This window comes from Capricornis sumatraensis, chromosome 17, assembly GCF_032405125.1.
Source record: "Capricornis sumatraensis isolate serow.1 chromosome 17, serow.2, whole genome shotgun sequence".
Classification (NCBI taxonomy): domain Eukaryota; kingdom Metazoa; phylum Chordata; class Mammalia; order Artiodactyla; family Bovidae; genus Capricornis; species Capricornis sumatraensis.
In genome coordinates this window covers 68,611,866-68,628,989 of record NC_091085.1, presented here as the reverse complement: position 1 = coordinate 68,628,989, position 17,124 = coordinate 68,611,866, and the positions used below count along the sequence as shown (strand labels likewise).

Here is a 17,124-nt window from a genome sequence, read left to right as displayed (position 1 = left end):
AATCCTAAGAAGAAAATACAATTACTATTCTCTTTTTACAGAAATCAAGGATGGAGGCTCAGAGAAATCAACTTTCCTAAGGTTCAGTTCAGTCGCTCAGTCGTGTCCGACTCTTTGCGATCCCAACCTCTTTCCCAAGGTTACACAGCAGTAAGTGGAACAACTATTTGAGGAATGAAATGAATGAAATTCGACTTCACAGCGCAGGGATGGAAATTGACGCTGTGGGAGCAGATAGAATCAATTCACGCGACTGCGTGTAACTTTGAGCACACAACGCACGGTTTAACGCCAAGATCTAAAGGAGAATGAGAAGGTCCTTTGGGAACAGCGCGGCGGAGTCTCCACAGATCCACTGAACTGCCATGACCAGCCTCAGAGCAGAATGGAAGCAGGAAGTAGCGGCGGGCGTCGCGTGGGAGTGACGTCACGGAGGAGCCGGCGGGGAAGGGCGGGGGAGGAGGAGGAGGAGGAGGAGGAGGAGGAGGAGCGAACCGGGATTGGGGGGCGGCTGCACAGTCTCCGGGCTCCTCAGGCCTTGAGGGGGGTCTGCGCGCGGCCGGCTGGCTCTGCCCGCCCCCCCCCCCACGTCCGGTCCGGAGCGGGCCTCCCTCGGGCCAGCCCGATGTGACCGGGCCCAGCGGAGCCTGAGTAAGGAGCCGGTTCGTCGCGGAGCCGGAGGGCGGGAGGAACATGACATCGCGGAGGTGAGGAGCCCCGAGGGCCTAGCCCGGGCCTCGGCCCGGCCCCCGCCGCTTTCAGTCAGCTCCGCCCGGGAGGGGGCGGCCCGGCTGGGCTTCGGACTCCCGCCCGGGGTCGCGGGGCAGGCTCCGTTCCAGCCCCCTAAGCCCTCCAGGGCCCCGGGGCCCGGCCCTAGCGCGCCCCCAACCCCTCGGGTCCTCATTCATTTCCTGCCTCCGCGGAGTTCCGGCTCCCGCAGCCCTGGGGATGCCCGTCAGGACGGGGACAGGTAGAGCCGCCCGGGGAACCGCGGACGCTAGCGGCCCGGCTCGGCGCGCCGCATTCCTGACCCATTGCCTCATGAGAATTGCCTCATGGTGATTCCGAAATAACCCCGCTCACTTAGGGGAGGCTCCTCGGCCCGGGACGCGGGAGGGGAGAGGAGAGAGTTGCGCGAGGCCAGGCCGATAGTCGAGCCTTTTTGGGTCACTGCGTTTTGCGCGCATTTGGGGGCTTTACTCAGGGTCCTTGACCACTTTGTATGCCTCTTTGCATCTTCTCCCCCCCCCCACCCCCCCCACCCCTCACGTGCCAGAAATGGAAAAACTGACTATATCTGCAGCTATTAGAAGTATTTCCTTCCTCTGCGATCTTCGCTTTGGGAGGTGGGAGGGAAGGGATCGTATCTCTAGCTATTTTAATCCTTCACCACAACCTTAAAAGTCAGGTAACATTAATTACCTCCGTTTTACGGATGTGGAAACTGAGGCTCAGAAGAAACATACTGGTAAATGACAGGGTTTGAACCTAGAAGTCAGAAGGAAGATGAGTGAGTTAATGAGATCCTTGGAAAGTAGTATAGTAGTAACTATACTACTCATCGCTAACATTTATTTAGCTCTTACCGTATGCCAAACACATTTAATCCTTATAACCCTATCAGGTAGGTACTGTTATCCCGCTCTAAAGAGAGTAAATGAATTTCAGAAGTTAAGCAACTTGCCTAGTAGTTCTAGTGCTAGTGTTGGTCGCTCAGTCGTGTCTGACTCTTGCCTAAGGTCACTCAATCAGTAAGTGGTGGAGACAGAACCCCACTGTTAATTGCTATTATAACTATTGCCAATCATTTGTAAGCCTTAATTTTGTTGTTAAATATTAGTATGATCGATTGTTTTCAGATAATGATCCTGCTATTGTATTGTCATTCTGTATAGGATTCACACTGTTTTAGACATTTGGAAAACTGTTTCAAGCTGTTGGGGTTATTGACTGAGAGACTTCAAAACATTAGGAATGTCTTCTCAGAAATACACCTGCACATTATTCATTGATGGGATGAAAAGAGTGAAAGGAGAAAACTGAAAACTCAAGCAGTGAGTGATTTGGACAGGTCTTCTGGCAAGTGCTTACAGATCTGGGTAATATATAATTGCATTTCAGCAGAACAGGGTATAGCCTCAAATGTTCTAATTCTTTAGAGAGCATTTAAATAAAACAGTTTTCTATTCTTTAATCTGTCAGATAGTCATTGAGCCTTTTGTTCCTTGTGTCTGCTTTTCCAGACAAGTAAGGATCTGCTTCTTTTAGGAGACAAAAAGTCTGGGGACTGGGGGTGGGGTAGGGGCTGGGTAGTAATAGACCCTACATTGTCCAGCTTGTTAATTTAGAAGCCAGGAAGTGTGAGAAGAGCCAAAGCAGCAAGTGGTAAAGATGACAGTTTGAAATGAAGTAATTCCTCCTCTCCTCCTCCAGCTCTCCCATACTTGTTATGGAAGAGAAATATGTGCTCCCTAAGAAGTCAGATTATGATTGTAATGCACACACACACACAAATGATTGTAATGCACGACTTCCCAGGTGGCTCAGTGGTTAAGAATTCACCTGCCAATGCAGAAGACTGAGATTGGATCCCTGGGTGGGGAAGATTCCTTGGAGAAGGAAATGGCAACCCTGTCCAGTATTCTTGCCTGGGAAATCCTATGGACAGAGGAGCCTGGCTGTCTGCAGTCCATGGAGTTGCAAAAGAGTCAGAGATGATTTAGCAACTAAATAACAACAACAATGCACACAATTGGGGATTATTTATTATTAGTTTTCAGATCATAGGTCTTTTATTATTTTTAAACCAGCTTTATTGAGGTATAAGAGACATGCCACAAATTAAATATATTTAAGCATACAATTTGATAAGTTTCCACACATGTATACACTCAAGAAACCAGCAATACAATCAAGATAATGAATATATCCATCACTCCTGTGATGGCTCCTGGAACCCTTTATAATCCCTTCCTTGTTGCCAGGCAAACACTCTTCTGCTTTCTGTCACTATATGTTAGTTTGCATTTCCTAGGATTTTATACAAGTGGACTTTTGTGTGTGGCTTCTTATGCTCAGCAAAATTATATTGAGGTTCATCTATGTTGTTGTGTATGGCAAATAGTTCCTTTTTATTGATCAGTGATATTCCACTGTATGCCTGTACCACCCTTCATTTTTCCATCCAGTTGGTAGACATTTGGGTTGTTTCAGAGTTTGAAGTCAGGTGAAGTCTCTCAGTCGTGTCCAACTCTTTGCGACCCCATGGACTGTAGCCTACTACACTCCTCTGTCCGTGGGATTTTCCGGGGAAGAGTACTGGAGTGGGTTGCCATTTCCTTCTCCTGAATGTATTCATGTATTTATATGGATGTATACTTTCATTCCTCTTTGATAATTCCTTATCAGTGGTATGGCTGAATCACATAGCAGATGTGTATATATATATATTTAGGAGATATAATTTTTTAAATTTTTTATTGGTGTGTAGTTGATTTACAATTTTTTTTACTTTAAAAAATTATTTATTTTTTAGTTGAAGGATAATTGCTTTACAGAATTTTGTTGTTTTCTGTCAAACCTCAGTATGAATCAGCCATAGGTATACATATGTCCCCTCCCTCTTGAACCTTCCTCCCATCTCCCTCCCCATCCCACCCCTCTAGGTTGATACAGAGCCCCTGTTTGAGCACATGTATATTTAATTTTTTCAAAAACTATCAAACTTTTTCAAAATGTTCCCACTGGCAGTGTATTAAGAATTATAGTTTCTCCACATCTTGGTCAACACTTGGTGCGGTCAGTTTTTAAATTTCAGTCATGTAAAGGTGTGTCATTGTAGTTTTTTCCTATATCAGTACTTTTTAATTTAATTTACTTATTTAGTATTTTAATGGAGGTATAATTGACATGTAACATTATATTAGTTTCAGGTGTACAGCATACTGATTTGATATTTATTTATTGTAATTTTAATTTGTATTTTCCCTGGTGACTAATAATGTTGATCATTTTTTTCATGTGTTTGTTTGCCATCTGTATCTCTTCTTTGGTGGCACATCTATTGATTAAATAATTTCCTTTTGAAAGTTTATGTGTAAAAAAAAAATTTACTTGTTTGTTTTCTTATTGAAATTTGAGAGCTTTTTTATTCTGGATACAAGTCTTTGATCAGAATTGTAAGCATTTTCTTTTACTCTGTACCTTGTCTTTTCATTTTTTTAAACAGTGTCTTAAACAGAGGGTTTTAATTTTGATGAAGTCAAAATTATCAGTTAAAAAAAGTGGATCATGCTTTTGGTGTTATTCCTAAGAAATCTTTGCTTAATCTAAGTCTCAAATGTTTTCTCCAAGTTTTATAGTTTTAGGTTTGTGATTGACTTTGAGTTAACTTTTGTGTGTGGTATGGGCTGTGGATATATCTTCTCTTTTTTACATATGAGTGTTCAGTTGTTCTGGCACCAGTTGTTGAAAAGACTGTCCATCTTTACTGAACTCGCACCTTTTTTGAAGATCAGTTGTCCGTTTGTACATGGGTCTATTTCTGGACTCTCTTCTGTTCTATTGATCTATTTGTCTTTATGCCAATACTGCAGGATCTTGATCACTGTAGCTTTATAAAAAGTCTTGAAATCGGATAGTGTCTTCAGTCTTCAAACTGTTCTTTTTCAAATGACGTTTAACCTCAGAATTCATACATTGACCAAGTAGTTACTGAACCAGGCAGGATGAGGCAATAAAGTAGGCAAAGATTGCTGTTCTCATGACTGAGAGAGAACCCATGAATAAATAAGACTGTTTCAGGTAGCAGTAACTTCTGGGAGGCCGAAAAAAGCAAATGTGGAGAATGTCGTTAGTTTTGATGATGGATTTAGGAAAAGTCTCTGAGGAGGTGATCATAGGAGCTGACGCCTCAGTGACAAATATCCTGAATTTTGTGTAGCTTAATTATCAAACTAATCTTTTTTGGTCCATGGGTTTAGAGTCTCTATGCGTTCAGTAATTAAAATGTCATATTCAGTATGCTGATGCCTCTCAGCATCACAGGTAGGGAAAGGAAGTCATGAGCAATTAAATGACAAGCCCCACCCCATCCCCACCCCTCCTCTGCCATGGGGCTTCCCTGGTGGCTAGGCAGTGAAGTATCTGCCTGCCAAAGTAGGAGACGCAGATTGGATCCCTGGGTTGGGAAAATCCTCTGGAGAAGGAAAGGGCAACCCACTGCAGTATGCTTGCCTGGGAAATCCTATGGACAAAGGAGCCTGGCAGTCCACGGGGTCGCAAAAAGTCAGACATGGCTTAGCCATTAAACAACAACCACCCCAGGTAATAGAGTGATGGCAGTTCTTTGTTTAGATTTTGAGATTGCTTGGCTGCTCTACTCTGCCTCACCCGGCTGACCAAACAGGTTATATCCTTTAGCATCTGGTACATCTTTGGCGTTTGCTTTTGTTCTTCTGGGAGAGACTGTCCGATGACTTGTACTAAGAGGGGCAGAAAATTTAGCTTGTTCTCTAACTCTAGGCTTTTGGTTTATCTGTTGCAGGTCAAGTACATTTTGTCCCAGGCTCTCCCTGGTGGCCATGTTTGTTTATCTCCTGTGGGAGTCAATAAACTTGCCTTACTGAAAAATAACAGCTCTGTGTCTTTCTAGTTGAAACTGGTTGTCTTTGCTAACGTCCTGTCCAGAACTCGGGTTTTTGTCCAGAGCTGCTCAAATGCAAGGCCCACTGCTGAGATTACTTACCCCTCTTGCATGTGGTCAATGTGGTGACTGTTAGAGAGTCACTTGGGTGTTTGTCCAGAGCTGCTCAAATGCAAGGCCCACTGTTAAGATTACTTACCCCTCTTGCACGTGGTCAATGTGGTGACTGTTAGAGAGTCACACGAGATCTGGAAAAGCAGAGCCAACCCTTGTTTGTAATTGTTACGAGTGGGCCTTGGTGTACTTTGTTAGGCAGCAGCAGAACAATAGAAGACACTGTGCTTATTCCTTTTTCCCTTTGGGAAACACAAACAGCACTTGCCCTCCAATGCTGCCGTTTTTAAGGAAGGGGAAGACAAATACTGATGTTTGGTAGGTTCTGTGGCAGTTGTGGACTGCAGCCAAGGGTTTGAGACCACCCCCCTCCCCACCCCGCCAAAATGGATTCAGACACCCTAAAATTGCAGCCCTTTTCACTACTGAGTTTTGGAGGATGATGTACATTTAGCAAACTCTTGGTGGTGCTGAAATATGAAAGACACAGTTCATGTTTTCAAGTAGCATTGGCTTTAGAGGGAGACAGACTTGTAGGCCAACATCGAATGAGTCTGATGAAAGTAGGACCAAACTGAAACTGAAATTTGTCAGTATAGAGTGTACTGTTTAGAATACACACATGCTTGTGTACTGATGTACACGTTCACACACACTGTATATGTCTGTTTATATACACATACCTATACCCACATGCAATATGTTTATTTTAAAAATAGTAGACTATAGATCCGAGCCTTTGTCGTTCCACTGACCCACTCTAATGGAACCTTGACTTATTCATTCACGAATGTGGGATTTAACTTAGTTATTAGGGGATTATTACGTATGGGGGGCACTGTACTAGGCATTGAGTGTCCAGGTTTTAAGGAAACAGCGAGTGTGAAAGTGCTGAGGTGGGGAGTTCTCAGAGTGCTTGAAGGACAGACAGGAGCACGTGGTAGAGCTGACACTGGGGCTGTAGGTGGGGACTAGACCATGCAGGGATTATTAAGGTCCTCAGCATCACGTGGACCCCAGAGAAGAGTTTGGATTGTATTTTAAGAGCAGCTCAAACCCATAGAAGGATGTGATCGGGGAGTGGCATGAGCTGATCTATTTAAAAATATCCCTCTAGCTGCTCTGAAGGGAGGGTTGTAAGAGGCTCGAGTAGACCCTGGGAGAGCAGACAAACGAGACTTTGAACAGGGTAGAAGCCATTTGTGGAAAGATTTTTGGAGGCAGTTTCCAATGCCTTGTCATCAGAGCAGAGATGCTGACCAATGAAACTCTGTGAAAAGATAACGATCGATTAAGCCATAGGTCTTTACTACCATTGAAAAACTGCCTTAACTTTTTTTCTAATCTCTGTTACCTAGAATCCTTTTCCCTATCGACTACCCCTCCCTCATGACTCATCCTTTTCACCATAGAAAATTACCATTTAATTGGAAAAAAGGAACATTCTTGTAATCTGCAGAAAGTACCACTCTAAGCTTTCTCCCCAAGGACAAAGAATCATTTTTTCTGGAGCAGTGGGTAAGAAAACCATACCCAGTATTACTTTATATTTAGGCAAGAAACTGAAATTAGACTTTGAATCCCTAGTTTAAACTCCTTTCTTAGCATAGCAGCCTTGAGAATAAGTTCCTGAAATTAACAGCCTGCTCGACTGTTTCCCCACGTCACTGGGGGGAAGGGGACGCATGGATAAAATAATCAGCATCATTGTATTTTCTTTTTGGTTCATCAGCATTTTCTTTTTTAAACTCATTTGACATAAAGAAGAGCCTGGTCTCAGTGAGCTAGGGCTTTGTAGAATCTGTGTTCAGTAATGAGAGATTTACATTTTTGGTATGATTTCCCGGCAAGTAGTTTGGGTTAGTAAACTCTCCTGGAGGTGGGGGATTCTGTCTTTCCTTTCTTCAAGCCCACTCAGCACAGGGCTGATTTGTTTCACACATTGATTGGAGGCTCTTTTTTCCACAGGTGTTGGGGTTGTGTGAGTGTGTATGTGTTTTCAGCTCTTTCTGCGAGATGGGTGGTCCCCACCTGGGCCATATTATGACCTGAGAATCTTAATAAATAATAGTGCCACAGACTAAGAGAACAAACTTATCAGGAGGAAGGATGGGGAAAGGGATAGTTAGGGTGTTTGAGATGGACATGTACACACCATTATATTTAAAGTGGATAACCAACAAAGGCCTCCTGCACAGCACAGGGAACCCTGCACAGTGTTACGTGGCAGCCTAGATGGGAGGGGAGCTTGGGGCAGAATGGACGCATGTACAGCTATGGCTTAGTCCCTTTGCTGTCCACCTGAAACCATCACAACATTGTTAATTGGCTATACCCAATATAAAATTAGAACAAAGTTTTAAAAAAAATAGTGCCAGAGGATGACCAATTAGAAGGGGTTGTCAAGCACCTGCAGGTTTGTGAGAGTTACAGTGTACAAGAGGACGCTCATACTCCCTGGTGGCCCAGTGGTTAAGACTCTGTACTTCCACTGTAGGGGTCACCGGTTTGATCCCTGGTCAGGGAACTAAGATCCAGCATGCCTTGTGGCAGGGCATTGAGAAAAAATAAAGAAGCGAACTCTCTTCCCCTCTTTTGCATGTGATTTTTTCCCCTGTGCCCTTCCTCTCTGGCTTTTCTCCTCCCTGGTTTTTCTTCATTCCCCAAAATTAACTCCGGCATCTATCCTTCACCAAGTGCCTACGGTAGACGTTAGACAGACTGAAATTTATCTGTTTCTTCTCATCTTTTATGGACCTACCTTGTTGATAAACCCAAATGCCCTTTTCCCCTCCTTTGAGGTGACATAGATACATTTACATGATTTGGGGAGACTAACCTCTGCTGTTTGAATTCACATGAAGCAGAAGATGGGGGCAGGATTTAGAGATGTGTGGCCTCGGTACCTACTATTACAAGTGTTTCTGTCATCCTTGAGGCTGGCTCTATAATCTAATATTAAACCTATTAACTTCAAGATTCTTTGGCTTCCCTCATGGCTCAGTGGTAAAGAACCTGCCTACCAGTGCAAGAGATGTAAGGGACATAGGTTCAGCCCCTGGGTTGGGAAGATCACCTGGAGAAAGACATGGCAACCCACTCCAGTATTGCCTGGAGAATCTCCATGGACAGAGGAGCCTGGTGGGCTACAGTCCATAGGGTCGCACAGAGTCAGACACGACTGAAGCGACTTAGCACATGCATATCCTCTACCCTCCCTCACTAAGATCTCAGGGATTGAATGAACTCTTAACTGCTCTGTGTTGCTGCTGCTGCTGCGGCGTCGCTTCAGTCGTGTCCGACTCTGTGTGACCCCATAGACAGCAGCCCACCAGGCTCCCCCGTCCCTGGGATTCTCCAGGCAAGAACACTGGAGTGGGTTGCCATTTCCTTCTCCAATGCATGAAAGTGAAAAGTGAAAGTGAAGTTGCTCAGTCATGTCCGACCCTCAGCGACCCCATGAACTGCAGCCTACCAGGTTCCTCTGTCTATGGGATTTGCCAGGCAACAGTACTGGAGTGGGGTGCCATTGCTCTGTGTTAGAGGTGAGCATTTTGCAAATCACAAAACTGCTAGTCATTGAACTACAAATATTAATATGCAATTGGGAAAAAGTTTCTGGTAAATACAAAGAACTTTTTGAAAAGCATAGCTCAGGAAGGAGAGTTTACAATATATCAAAACTCAAGTGGGTGGATTATGTTGTAGAACTTTCAATTTCTAATTATACACTGTTCGAAATAACATGGGGACAGCCCCTGAGCCCTGAAGTTCAGTTTTTGCAAAGACAGTGTAAAATAAATGATTCATACGTCAAAATGGGCCATGTGAAACTGACATAATTATGCAAAAGAAGAATCTATCTGTATATCTTCCACCAAAAATAGTAATGATAACAACAGCGATAACCAGTGTTTGTTAAGCCCTTACTCTGTCTAACCTTTGTGCTAAATGCTGGTTACTGAGTTTCCCCGGTAAACATTACTCTCCTCTGTTCCCTCTTAATAACATGATAGGCATAATTAGAACTTGGCAATGAAGCAATAATAGTTTGTTTAATAAAGGGGTAAAGAGACCACTTGCTTTTTCTCCTGTGCCAGTCTGTCTGATGAGTGTCCGTGGTGGTTACCTAGCCCTACCTTCAGCAGTCACTTTTATAATGTCTCTCAGCCTCAGCAGGATACTCTACATAAATGTTGTGTTTTTAAAATATACAAAGGTGGGAACACATGGTTATGAATGAAGACCATCTAGACTCAGAGTCTTGCTCCAGAAATTTTTAGAAATAAATAACAGTGTAAAGGCTAAAATTTTGATTTCTGGAGTCTACATTGTATGCTGGCCCCATGGAAAACAGTCAGTAAATGTGGCCACAGGCTTAGAAAAGCATGTATTTATGTTTATTTTTATTTTTGGCTGTTGGGTCTTTGTTGCTGTGTGTGGGCTTTCTCTAGTGGCGGAGAGGGGTGGCCGCTCTCCAGACGCGGTGCGCGGGCTTCCCGCTGTGGTGGCTTCCTTGTTTTGGAGCACGGGCCCTAGGATGCATGGGCTTAGTTGCCTGCATGGCATGTGGGACCTTCCTGGATCAGAGATCGAACCCGTGTCCCTTACATTGCAATGCGGATTCTTAACCACTGGACCACCAGGGAAGTCCCGTGGCCGCAGTTTTAACCAGCCATAATAAATAATAGCCAGTAAATTATTTTTTTCCTTGCTGTCAGAGCTAGTTCATAATTGAGGAAAAAAAAATGTATGTAATAATATGACCATGGAGAAGTCTTTTCTGTTTTATAATTTGCAACTTTTAATTTAAATCTGAAATATTTGTAGGGGAGAGAGACTCAAAAGGGAGGGGATATATATATATATATATATAAATAATTATGGCTTCCTTGGTGACTCAGACAGTAAAGAATCCACCTGCAATGCAGGAGACCCGGGTTCAATCCCTGGGTCAGGAATATCCCCTGGAGAAGGAAACGGCAACCCACTATAGTATTCTTGCCTCAGAAATCTCATGGACAGAGGAGCCTGGTGGGCTACAGTCCATGAGGTTTCGAAGAGTTGGACGTGACTGAGTGACTAACGCTTTTCATGACTTGATTTGTGTTATTGTACCTCAGGAAAAAAGCACAACTTTATAAAGCAATTTTCTACCAATTAAGAAATATGATTAGTGGTAAACATATAATTATGCCTTCTCTGTCTTCATACTCTTTCCTGATGTAAATTCTCATCTCTGTCTTATTTACTTTCTTCTTCCAGTCACCCCGTCTTTTTAGTACCTATTGTGAAGGGTCCTGTTAAAATCTATGCCTTTATTGTAGGTATTTTATTCTGATCTAAAACAGAATTCCTAGTTCCCAAGGTGAAAGTCCTTAGAGTTTTTTCTGTGCTAAGCATTTTATGTGTTATTAATTTACTTCAAGCTCACAACAACTTGCTGTGAGTTAAGGTTTTCTAAACATAGCAAGAAACCCAGAAGCCATAAAGGAACCAGCTGATAAATTTAATCATGCCAAGATGCATTTCTTTGGGGGCAAAAAAATTAACCACAAGTGAGTAAAAAAGGAAAAATGCTAAGACAAATGTTGTCACACATATAATAAAGGATCATTTTTCTGGTTCTATCAAGAGCCCCTTTAAATGAGTAAGAAAAAAAATCCAATAGAAAATGAACAATGGCAAGCTGACAACTCACAGAAAAGGAAAAAAAAATGGTCTGAAAACATGAAAAATTGCTCAGTCTCACACAGAAATGCAAAGTAGAATGGTACCATTTTCCATGACTCATGAAAAAGTTTGGTAATATATGTAGTATTGGCAAAACTGGGAGAAAACAGGGACTTTCACACTCATTTCATGGGAGTTGAAACTGTTACCTTCTTTTGAGTGCAGTTTGACAGATTTGTCAGAGTTAAAAAAACACTCTTGTCAAAACAGTTTTGTTTCTAAAATTTTAATTTACAAACATACTTGTAAACGTGTATAAAGATAATTATAAAGGGTATGATATTCTGCATTATTTGTATTAACAAAAATCTAGGAATAATATAAATGTCCTTTAATAGGGATTAAATTATGAATAGTACATTCTTATAATGGAATAATGTATAGCCATTAAAAAGAATAGAAAGATATAGAAAGATCTTTGTGTTGTAGTAAGTGAAAAAATCGGGGTGTGGATCAGGATTCCATTTGTGTGTGTGTTTCACATAGCCTGGCATGGACTATGCACCTGTGCACACATAGGTAAGTGTGTGTGTGTGTGTGTGTGTGTGTGTGTGTGTGTGTGTGTGTGTGTGTGTATGCATGAGACGTTTCTCAGTGTTACAGGAAACTTCCTAACTGTAGTTACTTTTGACGAATACAGCTGGGAGTCTATGGAACCTTGGCCATTTTTCTCTGAATTTCATGCCTATCTGTGCTGTTTTAATAAATAAATTTTAAAAGGTTTTAGAAAGCTTTAAGCGTGTGTGCTCAGCAGGATCCTAGAGGGCATCGACTCTATACAAAATTAGAGCCGCCTAAAGTAGCTGGCTGAGATAAGGAAAGATGAAACAGGAATGAAAAACAGGATAACCAAATAAAAGGATCTTGCTAGAAGCAGTAAACAATGCTCTTGAGGCAGCCCTCCCCGTGGTGAGGTTGAGGGCAAACCCGAGAAATTCTTCTAAGAACCTGTTTTTGAAAAACAAAGAGGAGGTAACAGTGGTGGAACAGTAAGGGAACAGGCCTCCCGTAGGTGGTGGGGCCCAGGCGGGGTGACCAGCCAAGTGGAGCAACCGCTGGGCTTGCAGCAGGCGTCTGCAGAGGGAGACAAAGTGGCTTCCCTTCATTCACTTCAGCAACCTGAGAACTGCAGGGTTCAGGAGTTTTCAAATACTGTGATATAACCATCGTTATAATTTAAAAATAATTAGAATCTTCTTTGAATCAGGCACAAGGTATCTGCCTTCCATATCACTGAAGTAGCTGTCTTTATCTAGTATAGATATCAGTGTTATACTTGCTTCATGAAAGGAAGTGGTGCATTTTCTTTCCTTTTGCTTCTCTGGAATAAATTACAGAGCATTGGAATGGTATGGTCTTTGAAAGTTTGATAGAATTCCATTTTGAAACCAAACAAAAAGCCTGGTGCTTTTCTGTGGGGCAGTTTTAAAATTGCTCTGTTTTTATATAGAAGTTGGTTTGCCTGCATTTTCTCTTGAATGGACCAGTTTTGGCAGTCTGTATTTCCTTAGAAAATTATTCACTTTATCTGGATTTTCTAATTTATTTGCGCACCAGTTTGTGAAGTAGCTTCTGAAAAAATTCTCCTTCTTCTGTTTCAGTGGTTATGGTTATTTCCCCCTTGTCATTTCTTATTTTGTGTATTTGTGATTTTTTTTTCTTGTTTTTGTACTCCTGAATAAGTTAACTAGTGGTTTGTCTATTTTGCTAATTTTAAGAAGCAGGATTTTTATTGATTACATCTGCTACCTTTTTGTTTTCTTTGATTTTTGCTTTTAGCTTTATAAAATGTTTCCTCAATGTAAGGCAAAACCAATACAGTATTGTAAAGTAAAATAAAGTAAAAATAAAAATTAAAAAAATAATAATAAATAAAATATGTTTCCTTCCTTGTGGTATACTTTGGCCTTTTTTTTGGGGGGGGTGGGACTTTATTATTTATTTTTTTATTATTGTTAGTGTTTGTGTAGGGAATTTCCCACTGACCACTCCATTAGTTGTATGCTATAAATATCGATACATAGTGTTTTTGTGGCCATTATTTTTTTTACAAATTGTGTAATTTGAGCTTATATTTCCCCCTTTACCTAACAGTTGTTTAATGGAAGGTTTTAAAATTTCCAGGTAGAAGGGCCTTTCAGTTTTTTGCTTATGTTAGTAGAATTCGGTTTTATTGCTTTATGATAGTGTATTTGGTAATACTTTTTTCTCTTTATATATATATATTATTGAAATATAGTTGACTTACAGTGCTTCAGGTGCACAGCAAGGTGATTCATTTATGTGTGTACACATGTACTATTTTTAAGATTCTTTTCCATTATAGGTTATTATACAGACTATATAGAGTTCCCTGTGCTATACAATAAACTTTTGTTGTTTGTTGCATGAAATCTAGCATTCTATTCATACTACATCCAACAAGTAGAATCAAAATGTCATAAATTTTTTAGCTAGGCAAAAATATATATATAAGTTTTCTAAAATACATATATTATACATGTATATATAGACATGTAATATGTGTATAATACATATATGGCTATTTGTGAAAAAATGGAAAACAGAGACTAAATAAAATGGGAGCACTGAATATGAAACAGATAAAGTGAAACAAGCTAGATAAAAAGTAAAAGATAATCGTATAGTCCAGTTGCTCTGCAACATGGCTGCTCATTAGAAACACATCTGGAGAAAAAAAGCAATACCTGGGCATTTGTATTTTTCAAAAAATTCTAAGATAATTCTGATGTGCATCTGGATTTTAAAAAGTGATCACAGGTTTTTCTGTTAAATGGTAGTTTTGCTGATACAGAATTCTGTTATTTTCTGTAGACCAATCATGATACAATGGTATTAAGTTGTAATACTTCTACTTTATAGGAGTTACTGTTTTCTTTTCTTTGTGACCTAATATATCTGATCAGTTTTTATGAAAATTCTCTGGGCACCAGGGAAGAATATGTGACTGTTATCAAGTTGTGGAATTCAACATATGCACAATGTATCTACCATATTGTTTACATTGTTTAGATTTTCTATCTCTCACCTATTTTCTTAGTCTGTTTTCTTTTGTATTGGATGTGGACTATTAAAATCTTGTGTTATTAGTGTGTTTCCTTGCATCTCCTATAGTTTTTGCTCCATAAAGGTGATTGTACATAAATATTCATAGATTTGTTGTTTGTTAATTTTTTTAATAGATAGCAACCTCATCTACATTTATTGTTATGATTGATAGGTTTGGTATCAATTCTATCATATTTTATACTTACAGTTGACCCTTGAACAACGCAAGTTTGAATTGCACAGGTCTACTTAAACATAGATTTCCCTCAATAAGTATGTGCTACAGTACAATACAGTCTGCAGCTGGTTGAAATCATGTGGTTGGAAGCAGAACAGTGGGTATGGAGGGCTGTGTATAAAGTTAAATATGGATTTTCAACTGTGTAAGGATCAGTGCCTCTAACCCCCAAGTTTTTCACGGGTCTTGTGTGTAATAGTGTTTCCTTGCATTGTTTGTCTCAAGATGTGTGTGTGTATAATTTTTTTCTAAGATGTGTATTTAAAAGTTTTTTGTTGAAAATAGTTTTTTGGAAGGTTTGTGTCTTTTTTCTTAATTCTAGTACTTAACACCCCTCTGTTTGGTTATTTGACTTTCATTATCAGGCTTATCAGATTTTTTTCATTTCCTTTAAATACCCATCTGTTGCCTATTGCCTATATAGCAGTGGGGCTTCCCTGGTAGCCCAGCTGGTAAAGAATCTGCCTGCAACGCAGGAGACTCTGGTTTGATTCCTGGATTGGGAAGGTCTGTGGGAGAAGGAATAGGCTACCCACTCCAGTATTCTTGCCTGGAGAATTCCATGGACAGAGGAGCCTGGAAGGCTACAGTCCCTGGGGTCACAAAAGAGTTGGACATGACTGAGTGACTTTCACTTTCACTATACAGCAGTGAGGTTTTTATTTTGGCGGTGTTGGGTCTCAGTTGTGGCACTGGGGAATCTTTCCTGGCAACACACAGACTCTTTAGCTGTGGAGATCAAGAGGACTCATGTGGGATCCTAGTTCCCCAACAATGAGGTTTTTATTGTTTTCCCTTTCCCATTTTCTGGTTGTAGTATTTCTGCTGTGTGACAATATGTAACTACTGTGCATTAGCCTTCTACTCCCCTTCCCGTCTTTGTTTCAGTTGTCCGTGTACACTTACAGATTATTAAATAGCCACTGTCAGGTATTTTGTCAATGTTGCTTGTTACCATTTGCTTAAATGAAGTTTATCCTCTAGGAGATTCATCAGGAAAGACTGATATGTGCAGCATTCCCTTAGTTCTTGTTATGTTGAAACTTGTTTTTTTCTATAGCTTTGATAGTTGAAGGATAACTTGGCTGGATATAAAATTCTTGGTTTACACTTTTCTTTCATTGTGTTTTTAAAAAAATTCTTGTTCATTTGTCAACTTGCTGTATATGTTGACTTTGAAAAGTCGGATGCTAGTCTCATTTGTTTCCTGTAGCAAGTTATTTGATTTTCCTGCAGGCACTGAAGATTTTTTTTTCCCATTTGTTTTTAAAGTGTAATAGTTTCATTAGAACAAGTGTCAGAGTGATTGTTCTGGGCTAATTTTCCTAAGTACCTGGTGACACTTTTCAGTGTATATGTCCACATCTTATTTATTGTCTCAATTTATTTTTTTAAATTTTAATATTTATTTAGTTATTTATTTTTGGTTGTGCCAAGTCTTTGTTGCTCTGCAGGCTTTTCGCTAGTTGCAGTGAACTGGGGCCATTCTCCAGCTGTGGTTCCTGGACTTCTCATTGTGATGGCTTCTCTTGTTACAGAGCATGCTCTCTAGCACACACAGACTTCAGTAGTTGTGACACATGGGCTCAGTAGCTGTGGGTTTAGAGCTCAGGCTCAGTAGTTGTGACACATTCCTAGCTGCTCTGCAGCACGTGGGATTTTCCTAGATCAGGGATCACACCCATGTCTCTTGCATTGGCAGGAGGATTCTGTTGCATGTTTGTTTTTTTTTTTTTTCTTGGTTATATGTGTGTTCCCCCACTCAGCTTCAGACTACCACATCAAGTAATACGTTATTTTGTAGCCAAAAGCAAAAGAGATTTGACATTCTAACTGGCTTATATAGGTAGACAAATTGAATGTTAATGTAAGATTTTCACTGTACTTTTTGAAAAGTTATAAGTAACTGGAAACCCTCTGTTATTGCTTTTTGATTCCCTAGGGCTGTGAGGACTCAGGTGGGAACCACAGATCAAAGAAATCAAAGGAAAAAAAAGAGTTTAGTAATCATGCTGTATGCTAAAGTATGGGATGTTGGGATGATAGGTATATATAACTTGAGGTTGAGTTTTCCTGGGGTAAAATTCCATCTTGATTTTTTGACAGGCTCTCAGAGGGAGTAAAAAGCCAACTAATGTATACATATTTTTTTCACCTGAGCCCTGTGATTTTTCTCTGGGACAATCAGAGTGATGTTTAGACTTTCCCCCAAATGCTCGGAAGATACAGTAGGAAAAATTAAAAAGAAAATAAATTTCAGTTAATGTAAATAACAGGAGTGTTGGTAGGCTATGTCTGAATTCTTGCCTTTTCTGATTATTCCTTG

The 17,124-nt window shown here is 40.7% G+C and overlaps 1 protein-coding gene across 1 annotated transcript in view; it reads left to right on the top strand.

Annotated features, from left to right (window-relative positions):
* The first annotated feature begins 559 nt into the window (after window positions 1-559).
* Window positions 560-17,124, top strand: part of PTPN11 (protein tyrosine phosphatase non-receptor type 11) — a 67,501-nt gene continuing 50,936 nt past the window's right edge. The window contains exon 1 of the mRNA XM_068990120.1: window positions 560-707. Coding sequence (XP_068846221.1) covers window positions 694-707 — 14 coding nt within the window. The 5' untranslated portion in view covers window positions 560-693. The remainder of the gene's footprint in view (window positions 708-17,124) is intronic.